Below are 17,513 nucleotides of genomic sequence, written 5' to 3'. Positions count from 1 at the left end.
CCTTCGCGCCTACATTTTTCAAATCTGCCGCCTTTTTCTACTGACAATATCTGCTTGACCAACTATAATTCGGCACTTTTAATAAATGAAGTTCAACCAAAGTCCAACGGACAAATGGTGTTATCAGACGAACAGAAACATTTAATTTTGTTTTTAGCATAATAAAATTTATAGATGGTCAAGCAAATCTTGTCAGTAGAAAAAGGCGCGAAAGTCAAATTTTCTATTAGATGATATCCCTTCGCGTCTATATTTTTCAAATTTGCCGCCTTTTTCTACTGACAAGATCTGCTTGACCAACTATAACAATAAACGGTAAATCAAAAATCGTTAATTCATACCCCTGTGTTGCAATACAGAAAATAAAAAGACAATATAGAATGCAGCTGTCAGTCGCAGTCGATCAGTTGTCAACCGATTGTCAAAAGGTGACAGTCGCAGTCATGGCCGAGTTGATTGCGGTGCCGTTGAAGAAGTCCGCGGACGTAGAACTGGTAAAACCACTGCGGAATCTGCTGCAGAACACCTATGAGGGCGCGGAGGACTGCACGGACTCACTGACGGAGCTGGCGCGGCTGCGCTCCGACGCGATATGGAAGGTGTACGACAGGGCCTCGCTCGACGTTCTCTACAGGTACATAGATGACTCATTTATCGCCATTGAATCATTATTTATTCCTATTGCGCTATTTTTTTAGTAAATTAGTCCGGCTTGTAGGTTTTTTGGAATAGAAATGTGTTGATAAACATGGGTTTTGTGTGTCATCGACCTTGTAAACAAAGGGCCGTGTAGGGCGCAGCCGCGCGCGTTGTTTACGTGTAGTCACTGTGTGTTGTGTGCGCAGCTACTACGACCAGCTGGCGTCGCTGGAGGAGAAGGTGCCGCCGCAGGAGGTGCAGATCCCTTTCAAGTGGAAGGATGCCTTTGACCGGGGATCTCTTTTCGGAGGAAGGATTAGTCTTAGTAAGTTTACATACACTTCTTACTAAAATATATTGCTCTTATAATCACATACAGTAAGTAAAATATACATTTACCAATTACTTCTCTAAAATATATAGCATTTTATGTCTAAACTAAACCTCAATACTTGCATTTATTGTTTGTATTGTTACCTTTAAATATTGAAACATTAAAAAAACCTTTGTCAAATATTATGATTGTGCTGATATGTATAAAACAATGCCATCACAAATAAAATATACTTGTGACTAATGAGCACTACAGAGTTGACAAATTTCAAATAAATTTGGGTTAGTATGTGAGTTGTTGACACAGTAATAATATCAACTAAGCAAATTGACTATTAATAATTACCATCTCAAATTTGTTATAATCACTTTCTAGATTTATTTTGTCCCTGATTGCCATTTGCAATGTATATATACTTTTGAATAAATTACATAGTGATACTAGTCACATTGTAAAAAGCCTACCATACAACAAAAAGTTATATGTATGTGTAAATAATAATATAATATAATGTATGTACATAATGTATGTATGAATGTGTGTATGTGTATAGGCATGAAACTGTTTAAATACCTTCATAGCCCATATCATTTTTACCTGAGTTTTATCATGTCATTATGTATTGTATTGGCCAATACATACAGACATAAATCTAATGAATGGACTGTAAATATAATTAATTTGATTATGACTATTTTCACATTATAGAACTAATTAATCATTGTTTGTATGTGGGAAACTTTCACCTTTGTCATATGGATTTATAATTTTGTTTGACCCTATGTGGGTTTACTTGGAAACAGTCATTTTATTTTCAGATGTTTTTTTGCTGTTTAAGGAAAAAATACCTTTAGTCTAGCTAGTGGGTTAACTATTTATTGTAGTTAAATAATTTAATACCATCTTCCCAAATATGATGCCTTGTAACTGTACCTAGTGGGTTTTAAAACAGTAATATTTATGACTCACAACATATTTAAAAACTGGCCAAGTGCGAGTCGACCTCGCGCACGATGGGTTCCGTACCATTACGCAAAAAACGGCAAACAAATTCACGTTTGTTGTATGGGAGCCCCACATAAATATTTATTTTAGTATTTGTTGTTATAGCGGCAACAGAACTACAACATCTGTGAAAATTTCAACTGTCTAGCTAGTTTATGAGGTACAGCCTGGTGACAGACCGACAGACAGACATACAGACGGACGGACGGACAGCGGAGTCTTAGTAATAGGGTCTCGTTTTTACCCTTTCGGTACGGAACCCTAAAAATGAGAGAGAATCATTAGGTTCTGAGAAATGATCAGTTTTGTTTGCAACCAGATTATTTCCAGTAAATTATTGTACAACAGTTTATTTGTGAAACCAACAGTGACATTAATTTTTCTTAAATCTGCACCATAATACATATTAACAATCACACAAAGTAGGGGCAATATTACTAACCCAAACACTCTTAACTTAACAGACCATTAGTAAATTATCTACTTAAATTAAAAAAAATTGTGCGTTAACTTTGTAATTATGGAAAGCTTATTAACTTAAACCCGAAATGATATGCACCAAACCAAAGGAAAAAGAGTAGAATCGACTTAGACATAATGATACTTTTAATTTTCAAGACACATTTTAACTTACTTCAACTCTCTACTCGTATAGTTGCAATAATCTCTTGTAATTCCCTCATGTCTGAGTATTGTGATTGTATGCAATATATTTTGATACAGTTGCAACAACAATATGTATGTATTGCAGCTGTGAGCTCGCTGGCGTATGAGCATGTGTGCATCCTGTTCAACATCGGAGCCCTGCAGAGCGTGCTGGCCTCGCAGCAGCCGCTCGACACAGAGGACTCGCTCAAGCTGGCCACCAAGCTGCTGCAGGTATGTAACAGTGGATTAACATCTCTAAACTTGATTCCCATCAGCTTGCAATCTACATGTGTAAATAAACAAAAAAAAATTCTAAAATAAAACTTTTTGTATGGGAGTTACCATAAAAAAAAACATACTTTTTATTTTACCGTTCTGTCGCAATGCATGATTTATGTATCCATGCCAAATTGCAGGTTTCTACTAACGATCACGGAGCAAAGCCTCGGACAGACAGACAGACAGACAGACAGACATGGCGAAACTATAAGGGTTTCTAGGTGACTATGAAACCCTAAAATGCAAGCTAATTGACGCTTGATTGGTTGTGGTATGTCGTCTTCATGGCACTGTCATAAAATCCCAAGCTTAAATATTCTATATTTAGTTTTAAAGACAACCTACAGAAATCGATCTAGTCCAACAGGAAGCTCAAATCACAATATGACTTGCGTTGCGCGTTGTGGATACCAGACATCCTAGACAATAATGTATCTAATAGAAAACATCCATAACTCCGAGGCCGAGGCTCCCCATGACATGTCGTGCATCTCACGCGCAAGTGACTAAAAGTACGTGAGTTAAATTTATGATTCACGACAATATACCTAAGTGCGATGGTAAGAACAGAGTCAAATGCAAACGCTACAGCCGCCAAAGATAAACAAAATACACACAGAGATAACTGTACAGATCACTGTGAGACGACGCCACGCTAATAAATGTGAGCTCACTCGCTAATGGACAGGATTTACTGTCTCAGATGTCATTCACACCCACTGATAAGATGTTGTCGTCAAAAAGTACTATTTAAGACTTAAATCTCTCTCAGTAAATCTCTCTTTCATTACCAACTTGGCCCTTATCTTTTCCTGTTGACCCTTGAACTTATGAGTGGTTATTCTTAGGCACTTGTTCATAAAAAGCGTATTTATAAATAAAGACCGTAGTTAGCGTGGGTAGGTATATACGGGTATGAACTTAGAGCAAAGGGTATGAATGAACTTGACTCAGTTTTACGAGATTTCGATCTAAAAATGTTTCTTTAAATTTGCTTTAAGTACAGCTAGCTGCAAAATTGCATGGGCACGTTAAGACGGATGCTCACACGGATGGTTTTCAGACTATATTACGTAAAAATATAGTCTCATTACTAAGTCGTGTGAGGTGTAGTCCCAATAGCATTCTAAAAGAAATTGCTGATAGGTATGATTATCCGATGCTAAAGCATTGGACCGAGTTGATTAAAGGTGTAGCGCAGTTTGTAGTGTAGGTGCCTGCTATGCTGTAGTAGTAGTGTAGGCAGGTATCTATATTATAAATTAGCCGAACATAAATGTCTATAATGTAAAAATACTAACACTAGTTTTTAAGATATTTGCATTAGTGTATTAGTGACTCTATGGATACTTTTGTTTTTCCAAAGTAAAGAAATTTATTATTATTAAGAATGAATTTATTAATAAAGTGGCTATGCAATTTTACGACTACATTCGCCATCAGATATATTGGAGCGGCCGTGGTGCTTAAAAATATCTGAACACGCACTCTAACGCTTTGTGAATAGAGACGTGTTCAGTCTATATTTGTGAGCCTTGACCGCTGCGATATATTTGAGGCGAGGAGACTGTACATGGTAAATACCTAGTTCGAGCATCAACTGATAAGTTTAGTAAAAGCTGATTAAAGTTTTCAAACCTTTACGGACCTTTAACATGTTTCTTTTAATTATTTGCTGAAAAATGGTGAACTCCACAATTTTAATCATTGTCCTGTCACCTGTTATATATATGTAATATCTTACACAATCAAACATGCAATTATATCTGTTACAGTCTTATTTTTAGAGCCTTAAGAGCATGTCAAATATTATTATTTTACTGACCTAACCTAATACATTTCATGTTCTGCGTTTCTTTTCAACCGACGAAAAAAAAAAACGGAGGAGGTTCTCAAGTCGACGCGTATATTTTTTTTTCTTTTTTTTTTATGTATGACCACGCATAACTTTTTACAGAGATGTTCGATTTTGATAATTATTTTTTTATTGGAAAGGGTATACCCCGAAGTTGGTCCCATATAAATTTGGAAAAAAAAATCCAACCTTAAGGGTAGGAAAATAGGGGATGATTGATTTTTCAACCGACGAAAAAAAAAAACGGAGGAGGTTCTCAAGTCGACGCGTATATTTTTTTTTCTTTTTTTTTTATGTATGACCACGCATAACTTTTTACAGAGATGTTCGATTTTGATAATTATTTTTTTATTGGAAAGGGTATACCCCGAAGTTGGTCCCATATAAATTTGGAAAAAAAAATCCAACCTTAAGGGTAGGAAAATAGGGGATGATTGATTTTTTCACTCACCGATTGTAACGTATGACCACGCATAACCTTTTACAGAGTAGTCGTAATAATAATAAAAATTTGGAAAAAATCCTACCCTAAGGGTGGGAAAATAGGGGTGATTTATTTATATTATATTAGTTTGTGCATAATAAGTATTTTGACTTCTGGGCACTTATTTGATTTTGAAAGTATCTTTATTGACAACTGGACACCATTATACTACGTTCCTCCTTGCTTGAATAATTTTTCATATAATCCTGTTTCGGAAATTATAAACAATAGTATTAAATATACATGTATGTATATACTTGTAGATAAATTACCTGTACAGTGCTTTACAACTTGAGTATATATTATCAGAACTGCCGAGGGATTCGAACTAAACTCCACACATTATTTATGAACATACTATCTAACAATTACGATATAATAGCACTTACAGAAACTTGGCTGGTACCAGAAATATACGATAATGAATTTATTGATCAAAGATATTTAGTTTTTCGATGTGATAGGAATAGAAAAGCATCACAAAAGGAAGACGGAGGTGGGGTACTGATAGCCGTACTGCGTAATCTAAAACCAACTAACATTTTACATAATATGTCCAATAGTAATTTGTCTCATAGTATTGAAAATGTTGTAATAGCCATTCCCAACACTGGCACAAATAAACACCACCTTATCAGTATAACTTACATAGTCAACTCTTCGCCAAAACCTATATATGAACAACACTTTCACGATCTATCCTACCTTCTGAATGATCCCAATAGAGAGAGTTATATCTTGCTCGGCGATTATAATATTCCTACCGCGGACTGGTCTTCCACTAATCAAGCAAGCCTTCAACTTACGGGGTATTCTCCTATATGTTTAGCTTTGGGTAATTTTATGACTGTCTACAAAGTCTCTCAATTCAATTACATTAAAAATCATAATCATAGAATATTAGACCTACTCCTAACTAATAATAAATGTTGCGTCAGTCCTGTCGCTACTCCACTTTTACCATTGGATCCACATCATCCACCATTCTGTGCAGTGGTACCAATCGATATAAAGTGTTCGCCAATGAGGACCAATCCCAGAATTAAATATAACTTTTATAAGGCAAATTACGATCTAATCAATGAAGAAATTGATGAAATAAATTGGGCAGACATACTTAACGATGTACCAGCCGAAAGAGCGCTAGATGGTTTTTATGAGAAAGTTTATCAGATTATAAAAACTCATGTCCCCCAATCGAAACCTAAATGTTCGCATTTCCCAGCCTGGTTCTCCAAATCTCTTATACACATTTACAGAAACAAAAATAAAGCTTGGATAAAATGGAAAATCTATGGCAATATCTCCGATTATCAAATTTTCTCCCTCTATAGAGACAGGTTTAAAAGTGAATGTACTAACTGTTTTACAAGATACAAGAGAGGGGTAGAAGAGAGTATACGAAAAAATGTAAAATATTTTTGGACATACATAAATAATCGAAAAGGTAAAATCGGCATTCCATCTGAAATGTGTTATAAAGACCATTGTTCTAATGACCCTAATACAATTTGTAACCTATTCTCTAACTTCTTCAACTCCGTGTATGAACCTTCCACACTTGATAGTAATACTTGGTTACCGCCTTCTTTTTATTCTAGTAGTTGTGATGTCATTTCTGATATACACTTTACAATTGAACAAGTCGAGCGCTTACTCAAAACTCTTGATCCCACAAAAGGCCCAGGACCAGATGGTTTGCCTTCTATATTCTTAAAACAAACAGCTCCCTCCATATCAAAGCCTGTACATATCATATTTACAAAAAGCGTGCAAGAAGGAAGTTTCCCACCTATATGGAAATCGGCAAATATAATCCCCATCTTTAAAAAAGGATCAAAACAGGATATAGAAAATTATAGGCCTATCTCAATATTGTGTGCACTGGCGAAGGTATGCGAAAAACTTGTTCATGGCGCATTAAGCGTATTTATGAATAACCAAATCATACCTGAGCAGCACGGCTTCACAAGACAGAGATCTACAAATACTAACTTAATGGTATTCACTGAATTCCTATTTGAACATATGAATCGAGCTGCTCAGGTGGATGCGGTATATACAGACTTCCGCAAAGCGTTTGACAGGGTCGATCATAAGCTGCTCCTCGATAAAATAGCTTTTAATGGCATTCGCGGAAATCTGCTCAGATGGTTCCTGTCTTACGTTACAAATAGAACCCAAAGAGTTGTGCTGAATGGTTTTCGGTCGGACGTAGTCGAGGTTACTTCTGGAGTTCCGCAGGGCTCCATTTTAGGTCCCCTGCTATTTAATATTTTCATCAATGATATAAAAACATGTTTCATGAATACTAGCATCTTATTGTACGCAGGCGACCTAAAAATATACCGAAAAATTACGAATGCAATAGATTGCAAACTCCTACAAGATGACCTGGATCGCCTGACCGATTACTGTCATGCAAATAACTTAGAACTAAGTATTTCTAAATGCAGCGTAATTAACTTCACTAAAAACAAAAATAAATATAGTTATACATACAAGCTATGTGATGAGCCTCTACAACAAGTAGACCACGTGCGAGACCTCGGAATACTCCTCGACTCCAAATTACACCTAGACCAACATGTTGATATGATCGTCTCCAAAGGTTATAAAATGTTACACTTTGTTACAAGGGCAGCTACAGACTTTAAAATAGCCGCTACTTATACTTATTTGTTTAACAGTCTAGTTCGCCCTAAGCTTGAATATGCAAGCACCATCTGGGACCCATTTTACAATAAATATATTGAAGCTATTGAAAAAATACAATATAAGTTCTTTAAAAATGTCAACTATAAACTGTTCCGAAACAGCAAATTAACGTACAGTAACTTAACATCCAAATATGGATTAGTCTCTTTAAAAAATAGACGAATTTTTCTTCAAGCAATGTTCCTTCACGGACTGTGTCACAACAAATTTGACTGTGCACAGCTTGTCAATAAAATATGTTATATAGTGCCCAGAACTGTTAACCGCCGAGACACGCGCGCGTACCGACTGTTCGCGGTGGCCACTTGCCGCACCAACGCCGGCGCGCGTGCGCCTCTCCGCAGGCTACTTACCACGTATAACCAACACTTTACCCACTTAGATATATGTCATTTACCCGAGATTAAGTTTAAATATGCTATCTTAGATTCCTTTAAAACTCCTAAGTGAAATTTAGGTTTAGTTAATTTAGTTTAAGTTTAATTTAGTTTAAGTTAAAGCTTTGTATCTGCATCTGATCTAAGCAAACTTTTTCATTACATATTTGTTATATTTATAAGGCATGACGTCACTAACTTAGCACATAATTAGGTACCTACAATGTACATCAAATAATTATCAGTTTCCCTTTTTTGTGCCAACCATTGCATAATTTTGTTGTAATCCGTGGATAATGTCGTTGGTTATGCATTAAGTTAATTTTAATTCTACTACTAAATGTAACACTGTATTGTATAGCTGTTTGTTATCCCTAAAATGAATAAAATAAAAAATAAAAATAAATTACAGAACAAAATAATAGTTAAAGTAGGATTATTAATATAACAGTTAATAGCTAAAGCAAGGTAGGTAGCTATTTTAAAAGTAATCAAAAATTAAGCATGTAATAATTTGTATAAATTATAGCCACAGAAAATTATAAAATAAAAACTTTTTAACAAAAAAAATAACCGCCGAAAAAAAACTAAAAGGAAATAAAAAAACCGGCACTAACACGAAACGAGTCGACCAACAAAAACAATAGCACACTGAAAAGAAAAAAATAATTATTTTGTCTTCAATAACGCAAGTGAATACCTATGAACTATGTATATACATACTTCTGAAATCAATCACACAAATCTGCGTATTTATATATTTACAATCTGTTATTTTTGGAGTCGGTGCCAGCCTCAAACAAACTTGAGCACCTTAGTGAAGCACCTGCACCGACTCCAAAAATAACAGATTGTAAATATATAAATACGCAGATTTGTGTGATTGATTTCAGAAGTATGTATATACATAGTTCATAGGTATTCACTTGCGTTATTGAAGACAAAATAATTATTTTTTTCTTTTCAGTGTGCTATTGTTTTTGTTGGTCGACTCGTTTCGTGTTAGTGCCGGTTTTTTTATTTCCTTTTAGTTTTGTAATAATGCGCTGCACTTAGTGGATTAATTGGTATTAATTGAGCTTAGTTTATATATAGTGTCGAGTGACAGGCAAGTGATTCATGTCTGTGGCTATGGCAGGGCGCACGCGGGGCGTTTTGTACCTTGCACTAAATAATAAAACTGTTATACAGTATCCACAACTTAAGAATACTGTCAAATCTAATATGTACTCCAAACGGGTATTCCTTTAGACCGGCGGTCGGCAACCTGCGGCCCGCGGGCCGCATGCGGCTCGTGAAACTGTCACTTGCGGCCTGGGAGCCTCTCTGGCTTTGTAATATTGAGAAACGACAATGTCTGATAAAGTCATAAATATGAACAAAGTGCGGCCCGCGTCAACTTACTCATCGTTAACTACGCTACTAAAACTACGCAAAAAAAGGTTGCCGACCGCTGCTTTAGACAGTTTATTTATATTTGTCAGCAAGCGGCGGGCGTATTCTCGCACTTGAAGGGAACAGTGATGGGGGCCGTGCACCAGGAGCCCACTCCCGACCTCCAGCCCGACACGCTGCAAGCCCTCGCCGCGCTCATGCTCGCCCAGGCGCAGGAGGTCATCGCTTACAAGTGCATCCGAGGTATATAGCGTCCTCAACATTGTATTGGCCGTGCCCCGGTTCCATCCAAACTGGCAGTCGTGGGCACAACTCGTGGCATATATTTCTTATGCACTGTCTGAATGTCGTGACCGACCATATCTCCTGTAATTTTTTTGTCGTCAGCCCCAGTAAGCTTTCAGTATTTTAATAACGTATTGCTTACGGTAATATCCGATTAGGTACGATATTTTAAGTTTGGTTTTTCTTGAACTGAATTAATCAAATTCCTTTATAAAACTCACCTTATCTCGCCCTAACTAGACATCGGAATGTATCTATTGGATATGTTTTGGTTATTCTATAAAAGTATTATTGTCTGAATTCATTTTCTTATTTATTAATTGTTTGTACAGATGAGATGAAAGAGGGCATGGTGGCGCGAGTGTGTGCGCAGTGCGAAGAGCTATACACAGACGCACTTCGCATGATCAACCGGGAGCCGCAGCGGGCGCTGTTCGACCGCGAGTGGTCCGCCATTGTAAGTGAAAACATACCTTAATATTTACAATATTAGGTTGAGTATCCTCTGTGTGCATTATCAATGACGACAATGTGAATTCTCAAAGTATGTTGAAACAGAGCTTAATACGTATAAAATTAGGTTTAGTATCCACTAAGTGCGTTTGATCAGTGATGCAGCAAACAACTGCGAGTGGATTTCCATAATATGTGTAAACAAACCTTATTATTCTACATGGTTAGGTTCATAATCCATTAACCTTTTGCGTCAACCGCCCGATTGGGACACTTTATTATGCGGACACGTATCAAAACAATCAAATGCAAAACATCCAGTATTCCACCACCAAATTAATCTACCACAAGTAGAGTAATCTACCAAATTAATCGGAAAAAAATATACTTTCCAAATCGTACTCAAAACTCATTGTCATACAATACCCTAGATTCTTCTCTGTCCAGATAACAGCAAAACAGATGGCGTTCCGCGGCCTGACCCAACTCTTCCAGGGCATGGTCTGTCGCACCAACAAAGCGGTAGGCGAGGAGATATCTCGTCTCCAGGTGGCCGTGGAACAGCTGAAAGGAGCCCTGGGCAGGCTGCCGCAGGCGCCCTTGCTGTCGGAGCAGCTTACTAAGGCCATGAGGTAACGATCCAGGGTCTGCGGGCATAGGAGACGTCTCAATGTGGATATGGAACAGCTAGAGACCTGGGCTGGCTGCAGATACCCTTACAGGAGAAGCTCACCAAGGCCACGTGGTAATCCAGGGTCTACAGCAGCAAGGAGACGTCTCCAGATGGATGTGGAGGAGCTACAGCCCCGAGCAGGCCGCAGGTGTCTTTACACTCCTTACAGGAACAGCTCAGCAGGGCAAGGGGCGGTCCAGGGTCTACACGGACAAGTCTGGACGAGGGGATATCTCGTCTCCAGGTGGAGACCGTTTCAATCTTTTGAGGGTCACTCAGGTCGATTTTCCCATCCCCAGATTCCTCGCGGAAGCCACAAAAGACAACGACTTCATCTACCACGAGCGCATCCCGGACGCGCGGCAGCTGGAGCCGGTGGCGCGCGCCGCCGTGGCCAAGGCGCTGCCGCCGCCCGCGCGCTGGGGCGCCGCGCCGCCGGCGGGCAGGGACCTGTTCGCGGCCTTGCTGCCCGCTGCGGCACACCGAGCGCTGCAGGCCGCCGCCGCCAAGAGAGCAGAGGCGGTCAATGCTGAGGTACACTAATGATAGATAGATAGATAAATCATTTATTTGACAGCTGCAATGACACACAATATAAATTTAAACACATCATAACAGAAAGAAAAAACAATAATTATTACACTAACAAAGAAAATTGTGTTACAAAGAAAATAACATAGAAATGAGTAGGTACAAAAGTAAAATTTTATAAAAGTAAGTAGGTACAAACTGTGTGCGTTGCAGCAGGACAAAAGGGTCACGGCTCAGTGATATGCTTCGCTCTTTCGAGCAAAGCACTGATTTTCTGCCGGAACCCAGGTCACAACAAATATTATATTTATGTAGAAGTATTTACGTACGTCGAAAACAATCGTACAGTGTAAGTGTGATATGTGCATGTCGTGTGATAATTTTTTGATGAAATACTTAGATAGTAGGTAAAATTGACCCGTGTGTACTGTGTGACGTCTCCCAGTTGTGTGTCACCAGCCTCACCATGTTATATCCTAAAATCTGCAACCAAATAGCCGAATGGAATCCCAGCGGTTTGTTTTTCAAGGAGAAGTTTTTTAAAGTGGGTTTTAAATGTTTTTTTGGATTGTTTTCTAATACTGAGTCTGTAACCCCCTCCCCCTCCTGGCCTGCAGAGAATGTTAATGCTGCACACGGCAACTCGATCGGGCCGATTTTTTAAGGTATCTCCGTTTCCTTAAAACAAAAAAGTACAACATTGTTTTAAAAAATGTACATATGCAATCCTTCCCTTCGCTCTAAACTCTAACCACACAATACTCGATCGAGTAAATTTCCAGGTGAACAAGCTCCGCGAGGCCACCCAGCTCCTCAACAGCATCCTGGCCTCCCTGAACCTCCCGGCCTGCGTCGAGGAGCAAGACTCGGGGGAGCTCCCCGAGTCTATCCGGAGCAAGGCGGCCGCCGTGCGCGCGGCCGGCGGCCCGGGAGCGCTACGAGCTCTAATGGAGGAGTTGCCGCAATTGTTGCAGCGAAATAGGGACATCTTGGACGAGGTAAGTGTTAACGGTAGTTCTGTCTGCTACGGAAGCAGAATATATGTCAAAATAGATAACAAGTAAACATTTTAGCATCCCTGAACCCCGCCTGCTGCTACGACAAAAGTAGAATACATACATAATTAAATGACATATGTGAATCTGTGAACAACGCTTCCTAAGTTACTTTGGCCATATAATGAGAAGGGGAGACGAAAGTTTGGAAAGGTTAATCGTTGTTGGTAATAGTGATGGCAAAAGGTCACGAGCAGGGCACGATGGACTGACCAACTCAAAGGCGAGGAACCATCTCAGAAATTCTATGACGTGGTGAGGAAAGCGATGGACCGGGATCGATGGCGAGAGTGTGTTCGTGCCCGAACAAAACCCACCAACCACGATCATCAGTCATGATGGATGCGAACAAGAAGAGAGAGAGAAATGACATATGAATCTTTGCTTTTGGTACCTTCGTAGGAATTATCTTTTGTTTTTTTATGATACAAAAGTTATGCAAAACGAATATTTTGCATACTGAGCAAATGCCATTAAATTCCGTTTAAAGCGTAACCATTTGTTTCTCTTTCTACTGCCCTAATGCTATTGGTCATTTCACTGCCATTCGAAACTACGGCAACCTCAGGAGTATGAGCAGGACGGCGTTTACACACTTGCCCTAATACCGAGTTGAACTTTTGACTAAAATATGATTATGTTGTCAGGCGGAACGCATGCTACGCGAGGAAGAGGAAGCGGACGCGGCGCTCCGCAGCCAGTTCGGCGCGCGCTGGGGCCGCACGCCGTCCCCGCAGCTCACCGAGGCCTTCCGCGCCAACGCCGCCAAATACCGCCAGATCATTGATAACGCTGTCCGCGCTGACGCTATCGTGCAACAGAAGTTCGCGCAACACAAGGAGGTGAGTCGATACTGATGGTCGCTGGGTTCTCACGCCGTGCGCGTTGACTAAAGTTCGCTCAAACAAGTAGACTCAGGCGGAAGAGTGCATATTATCAACACTATTCATAAAGCGATTGAACGAAAACTTTCAAGTCGTGTCAGTATTGCCATCAATACTCGTATTTGGTATTTCTTTTAGAAAAGCTTTTGGTATCAAAGTAATACAATTTGCTACACAAGTTTTGGAGTCATTTGCCGTTCGTATCCCTACCCCCTTATTCATAAACGCGTTACAAGCGTCAATTAGCTTTCTTTATCTGTCATTTTGACTTATATATTTGTAAGAAAGGGCTAACACATAATTTAACTAAATCAGGCCCGTAAAGTTTTATGAATAAGGGGCCAGTCTTTAATCATTGATATGTTTCGACAGGACATCGAGCTCCTCGGGCGCAGCGACGGCGAGATCACCGCCGGCGTGCCCGAGGCGGCGGGCGGCGGCGGCGGCGGCGGCGGCGCCGGCGCGGGCTCGGCGGCGGCGGAGCTGCGGGCGCTACTGGCGAGAGTGGAGACGCTTAAGAAGGAGCGGGACAGCCTCGAGAACGATCTCAAGGACGTCACTCTTGATCTAAAGGTGAGTTTACAGTTTTTATACGTGACAGTGTATGTATATATGGATAGAATACACGGACTAGGCCGAAAGTGTCTGATAATTGCAAGGAGTATATTTCGCTTTCTGTATTACGAAACAATTCTTGCATAAATGTCTTGGTATGGTATCACACCCGCTAGCGATCGTATTGAGGTAGACTATTATAGAGTTTCCCCAAATGATTTCGCTATACGCCATTATCGCGTGTAAATGATCGTTATAACCATCCATTGATTTGTGTGCAGGATCAGTTCCTATCGGCGTTAGCCGCGGACGGCGCGCTGGACGAGCCGGCGCTGACGGCGGGCGCGCTGGGCGCCGCGCTGACGCCGCTGCAGCGCCGCGCCGCCGCGTTGCAGCAGCAGCAGGTGGGATTGTATACAGTGGACCGTCGTTGTCTGCGATGCTTCTCTTGCTCTTCGTTCACGTTAAAAAAAAGGATTTTATTCAAAAATACTAACAAACTCGCCCTGAAATTTCTACCCGACGCAAATTCTTTTCCTACTACTGAATGTTTATCATTTTGTCTAACATGTTTTCGTTTTATAGGACACGATAGTAGCCGAGATCCAGCAAGCCCACGCGCGCCTCCTGGCGGCGGGCGGCGGCGGCGGCTCGCGCGGCGCCGCGCTGGGCCGCCTGTGCGCCGCGCACGACGCCTACGCCGACCTCACCAACAACCTCAAGGAGGGCGTCAAGTTCTACAACGACCTCACACAGGTAACACGACACACTGAGACGTACTAGTGGCTCTGTGAGCTGAATAAACCCTCCCGGCTCCGCCATTTTGTAAACGTCAAAATACTTTCATGAGCATCAGTTGAGAAATGCGTCCCATAGAGGAGATCAGCCGAATATAATAATATAATCCGACAAGAAATCGTAGAAAATTATTGAGGGCGACACTCCCTACGTAACTGTCACATTTTTGACGTAAAATGCTTGAACATGGCGACAATTTCTAGTCTGTATCTTTAGGTATTTAAATAAAAGTAAACGAACAATTTGTAAATTTTCGGGTAGTTATAACATTTATTGGTTAACCAACCAAATACAAAACCACCTGGATCAGTCACTGACGACCTGACTTTAACCTACGTTATTTGATCATGTAATGTTTTCATCTACCCTCAACTGGCTTCAGGAGCCATTTGAGGATAGATTTTGTTTACTTTTATTTAAATACCTAAAGATACAGAGTATAGTATGGATTTTTTTTAGTTCCACTTTATTTAAATTCTACTATTTTATGACGCACTGTACAACAACTCTAAAAAGACGACTATACGAGTTGCGCAATAGTGTTTCCACATTTAGGCTCCAAATAGAGCAGGGCAATACAGAATTACCGGTCGAGTGTGATATAAAGAGCCAAGCAAAGTTTGACATCTTCCAAGCAGCGTCAGAAAGACGTGCAAACTTTATTTTATTAATCTTAACTCCCCGTTTAGATTTGCTGCTCACGAAATACGACTGGCGTAAGTTTTGTAAACCAATCATAAATTCTATTAATTTAACCTGTTATTCATCCACAGCTGCTGGTGACCTTCCAGAACAAGATCTCCGACTTCTGCTTCGCGCGCCGCACTGAGAAGGAGGAGCTGCTCAAGGACCTGACGCAGGACGCCTCGAGGGTCTCCCGCCCCGCGCCCGACCCCCCGCAAGCGCCCGCTCAAGAGGTATTATCATTTTTTATCATAATCAGAAAGTCGAGTGAAGTTTGTTTGAGATTTTGACTACCCTAATTTAATTACTCAAAAAAATTTTGAACGCAATCGGCCCATTAATGTCAAAATTTAAACTAGCGACCACTTATTGTCCATTTCTGTAGCCAACCGCGGTAGCGCGGAAGGACCCTCCGCCGCGGCCGCCGCCGCCCAGCGCGGCGCCCGCAGCCCCGGCCGCCCCCGCAGCCCCCGCGGCGGCAGCTCTGCCCTATCCTATGCAACCACAAGGTAACATCATTCCACTTACTTTAAAAAAAAAATTGTAGCCACATTTTTCTCTAACACTATTTAGTCTCAGTCAGTTTGTGCTTTCTCTAATGATATGTTATCTTCCAGGCATGCCTTTACCGTACGGAGCGGCACCGTACTACTACGCCGCGCCCATGCCGACCGGCTACAACCCCTACGCCACGCTCCCCTACCCGCACCACGCAGCGCGCCTGCCCACGCAGCCCTACCAGCCCTACCAGCACCCGCCGGCCCCGCAGGGGTACCCGCAACCCCCTCCTCATGGCTACAACCCCTATGGCACACAGTAGAACCGACTACTGGACCTAGACCACCTAGATTGAAGCTGGAATACTGCGACGGACGGACCCCGAATGGTTGACGCATATGCTTTTAAACTTTGTACGATTTATTGACCACATATGTACGCGCCAATAGAATTTCAACTTTAGCATTCAGATTAAAGGTTCAAATTAGATTGCACTTTCGGGAAATGTGACTTGTCTTCAAATGAATCATCAAAGCTAGATTAATTGGAACATATTCAGATATTTCATTTCATTCATCCAGCGCAGCGTCTTCCGGCGACCTTAACAAGATCGTCTGTCCATCTTGTAGGTCTTAATAAGTAACGTATATTTATAGTATCCCTAGTTGTAAGGATTCGGTGCAAGGTTGTTACTAATGTTGGATTTATAACTGTTGATACTTTGATACGCTTGTTTTAGGCAGGTTCACACCGAAATTATACTAACACCAAAAAAATACATTTTCAATTTTTCATTATTAAAATATTTTAGTTAGTAGTTTAGTTTTGGATACGAGTTGAACTCGCATTGTTATGTTATGTAACACTAAGAAAAGGGCCTTATCTATCCAAAGGAAAACTTTTAAAATCAAATAAGCCTATCCATTTGTAGATGAACACACGAATACTAACTTTGTTACTTATGGCACAGAGTTCATTTTTAATTTGTAAATGCTTACTGACAAGTCAACCACATATGTGTCGCTTAACTTCAAACTCGGGTAAATCCATTCGACCCTCTCAGCAAATATCTACCCTATTACCTTTTCTTAATACCAAAACCGCATAATCTGACAGATGGATTTACCCGAGTTTGAAGTTAAGCGACTCATATGTACAATAAAAACAAGATTTGTTTCGCGTTAAATAAGAATTAATAATACGTTTTATTTTTTTCTCCTTGCACTATGGAACCAAATGAGTCTTCATATTGCATAATTGTCACAATTGTCAATAATATGTGACGTTCCACGGGAAAAGGTACCTTATGAGGGTTTCTAGTTTCGGAGATATTAAATGTTTTGTAAAGAGGTGAAAAAATGCT

General features: G+C 40.3%; 1 protein-coding gene across 1 annotated transcript; it reads left to right on the top strand.

Annotated features, from left to right (window-relative positions):
• Nucleotides 1-378: 378 nt before the first annotated feature.
• On the top strand, nt 379-16,709 carry LOC134806143 (programmed cell death 6-interacting protein). The gene is made up of 15 exons (XM_063779426.1): nt 379-634; nt 846-964; nt 2,730-2,857; nt 9,824-9,977; nt 10,352-10,476; nt 10,920-11,104; nt 11,445-11,679; nt 12,459-12,674; nt 13,379-13,573; nt 13,988-14,188; nt 14,452-14,574; nt 14,756-14,926; nt 15,742-15,885; nt 16,038-16,161; nt 16,270-16,709. Exons 1-15 carry the CDS (start codon nt 381-383, stop codon nt 16,470-16,472), a joined length of 2,577 nt encoding a protein of 858 aa, XP_063635496.1. The 5' UTR covers nt 379-380; the 3' UTR covers nt 16,473-16,709.
• Nucleotides 16,710-17,513: the final 804 nt, after the last annotated feature.

The sequence above is a fragment of the Cydia splendana genome, chromosome 2, assembly GCF_910591565.1.
Source record: "Cydia splendana chromosome 2, ilCydSple1.2, whole genome shotgun sequence".
Taxonomy (NCBI): domain Eukaryota; kingdom Metazoa; phylum Arthropoda; class Insecta; order Lepidoptera; family Tortricidae; genus Cydia; species Cydia splendana.
This window is presented reverse-complemented; position numbering and strand designations above follow the sequence as displayed.